The sequence below is a fragment of the Helianthus annuus genome, chromosome 8 (assembly GCF_002127325.2).
Source record: "Helianthus annuus cultivar XRQ/B chromosome 8, HanXRQr2.0-SUNRISE, whole genome shotgun sequence".
NCBI classification, from domain to species: Eukaryota; Viridiplantae; Streptophyta; class Magnoliopsida; order Asterales; family Asteraceae; genus Helianthus; species Helianthus annuus.
This window is the reverse complement of record NC_035440.2, coordinates 45,771,950-45,775,065: the sequence shown is the minus strand read 5'-3', so window position 1 is coordinate 45,775,065 and position 3,116 is coordinate 45,771,950. Positions and strand designations below refer to the sequence as shown.

General features: G+C 40.5%; 1 protein-coding gene across 1 annotated transcript; it reads right to left on the bottom strand.

The window, feature by feature from the left end:
* Positions 1 to 1,138: 1,138 nt before the first annotated feature.
* LOC110872797 (ethylene-responsive transcription factor 5) lies at positions 1,139 to 2,760 on the bottom strand. Its single transcript, XM_035976201.1, has one exon. It carries the CDS (start codon positions 2,672 to 2,674, stop codon positions 1,853 to 1,855), a length of 822 nt encoding a protein of 273 aa, XP_035832094.1. The 5' UTR covers positions 2,675 to 2,760; the 3' UTR covers positions 1,139 to 1,852.
* Positions 2,761 to 3,116: the final 356 nt, after the last annotated feature.

Sequence of the window (3,116 nt, the reverse complement as noted above, 5' to 3'; positions counted from 1 at the left end):
TCGCCGGAGGCCGTGCCACCATAGCAGGTTTGACCACCTGCAGGGTTGACCGCCATAGCAGGGAGATGGAGGAGGAGGGGAGGAAAGGGCCGTGACCGGAAGGGGCAGGTGGTTTCTGTTTGAAATTTGGAAAGTGAATAGGTTGAGGAGATAAGAGATAGGGATGGCAAAAAAGCCCAAGCCCGACGGGTATACCCAAAACCCGAAACATACGGGCTGGGTATACCCGAAGCCCGACGGGTATGGGCCGGATATGGGATTAAAAATATAAAAATATTCGGGTAAGGGTATGGGATTTACCGATACCCGCCCGATACCCGGCCCGTTTACCCGAATAATACCCGAAAAGCATATCGTTTTAAGCGGCAATTACATATACCCCCCTACAAACTTCATTAATTACATATACACCCAACCTAAAAATTAAGTTACATATATCTTCTTCCTTAAATCTAGAAATATCAAATTTACCCATTTTAGATTATTTTCTAAAAAATAGTTTATATAATGACTAATTTACCCTTTTTTTACCAACGCTTACAGATTTACACATTACAAATTTACCTATTTCAAAATCTGATAAAATATCTCATGAATCAATAATTCACTTTTTGATATAAAAGAAAGAAAACACGACAACTAACATTATCAGATGATTCAAGCATTTCATAAGATTGTAAGAAAGTTCTTTAGACACAAGGGCTCTAAAATCAAATATTACATATGCATGATCCAAAATCAACTCATTAATGCATATAATCAAAATTTAACAAAGGAGATTGAGCAATATTATAATTAAGCAATTTATAATGGTGTAATATTTTTAACAAATTAATGGGTATACCCGTTACCGGCGGGTATACCCGATACCCGATGGGTAAATACCCGACAAATACCCTACGGGTAACGGGACGGGTACGGGCCAAAGAATTACAACCGGGTACGGGCTTGGGATTACTAATACCCGGCCCAAAACCGGCCCATTGCCATTCCTAGAGATGGAGTATTAAAAAAGGTGGAGAGAGAGAATACTGACAATAATAAATGAAGAGAGATGACGGGAAATGACAATTGGGGTAAATGACCAAATTACCCTTTTTGTTGGTATAATATGATTGGTGGATAGTGGTTCTCACGGTTCTTACAACTGGGAGTGGTTTTTATTTTAGCGGCTCCCTACTGGAATAATACAACAAATATCGTCCCAAATGTTGACATTTTACATATTTGTAATAAACCCACATGATGGGACCATACTAAAGCCGAAACTATAAAACTACTGATTAAATATCAACCTGATACCACTAGAGTTTACATATCAACTACTCAATAATTTACATTTACATTTTTTTTTAAATTACAAACAGTAGCAAACCAGTAACGGCCCTTTGATAACTCCAAATTACAATAACGCCGTCAAACCGTCGTTAAGTTTCCATACAACCTGATTTAAAGTCCATGCTATAATACGTAAGGTTGAACCTCGAATATACCTTTGAACTTTGGGACAACCACAAATTAAGCATGTACACCAAGATATTTACAAAATACTCATTCACCTTTTAATATTACCAATAAACCAAAGCGCGACATGTATAGTCTAACGCAACAGATTTCAAACTCGCGTGTCACCTTCGCGTAACATATTACCTTGGCGAAGATATCTGCGCCGCAATAGACACATGTCCTGTTTTGATTGGCCGAAATTAACTGGTAATTAAAAAGTCACGGCTCTTTTTTATTATCTCAGTAAATACGGTTAATTTGATAATCACCCCAGTAAACTTAAACTTTTACTGTTACTGTTACCGTTACCGTTACTGCAGTTGTTGTCAACAACCGGCCACCAATATTAAGTCACCATACAACCAGATGTGAAGTCCATGCTAGAATACTGTAACGGTTGCGCCTCAAATACACCGTTAAACTTACCGTTACCGTTACCGTCGCCGTCGTTATCAACCACCGGCCAGCTACTCGTGTCACCACCTATCTCCGCCGTATCCGCTTCCACTTTCACTTTCCGGCTTCTTCCATCTTCAACCTCCAACTGCCGAGCACCTCTTTTCCGGCCGTTACTTTTCAATACGGTCGTCTCCGTTACCATCACCGTCTCCGCCGGTTCACCTCCAATTTCGAGCGGGAAGTTCAAAATCGCTTTATTACCACGAAGCTTAAACGCTGCCGTATCATACGCTTTTGCCGCCTCTACAGCGGTGTCGTACGTCCCTAGCCAAACCCTAGCTCCTTTCTTACTCGGATCTCGTATCTCCGCTGCGAACTTTCCCCACGGCCGCTGTCGTACTCCTCTGTAATGCTTCCGGTCAACAAATTCAGCTTTCTCACTCACCGGTAGCTGAAACGGATTAAACGATACAGTTACTGACGCCTTTTTGTTGCTGAAATCGTTGTTTTCCGGTGAAATCGGTTGAATTATCGGTTCCTGTTGAGGTTCAGGTTCAGGTTCGGTTACGAATTCGAATTCGAATTGATCGGATACAGATTGAGGCTGTTCGATCAGAGAATTCGTACAAGATGAAATTGGCGGGAAAAGGAGGGTGGAAGGTTGTGGATGATCGGAGAGAAGGGTGTAGGTTTGAAGGAAGGTTGAATCGTCGACGAGAAGGTGTTGACGGATGAGATCTAAAGTTGAAGATTCATCCGGTGACGCCATTGATGAGCTTAGAGATAGAGAGAGAGACAGTGTGTGTGTGTGTGTGTGAGAGAGAGAGAGAGAGAGAGAGTAGGGAGGATGGTATGGGAAGGATGGAGAGGGGGAATGGATATATACTGTATACTTAATATGGATCCAGCGAATTTTGTTGAAGAATATGTTATTATTCGTAACGTTTTAACTTAGGTTATTGTGCAATAGAAGATTTTATTTATTTATAGTTTTCTTTTCCCAAACAAGCAGGTAAACGGGTAACAAATTGTGTCATGTGCAATAGAAGATTTTATTTATTTATAGTTTTCTTTTCCCAAACAAGCAGGTAAACGGGTAACAAACTGTGTCACAAACTCTTTTTGATTTGCAAAATCGATTCTACTATAGACAAAACGACTCTTACGGGTGGAGTGTGACGAGAGAACAAGAATGTAGTTGTTTTAAAAAG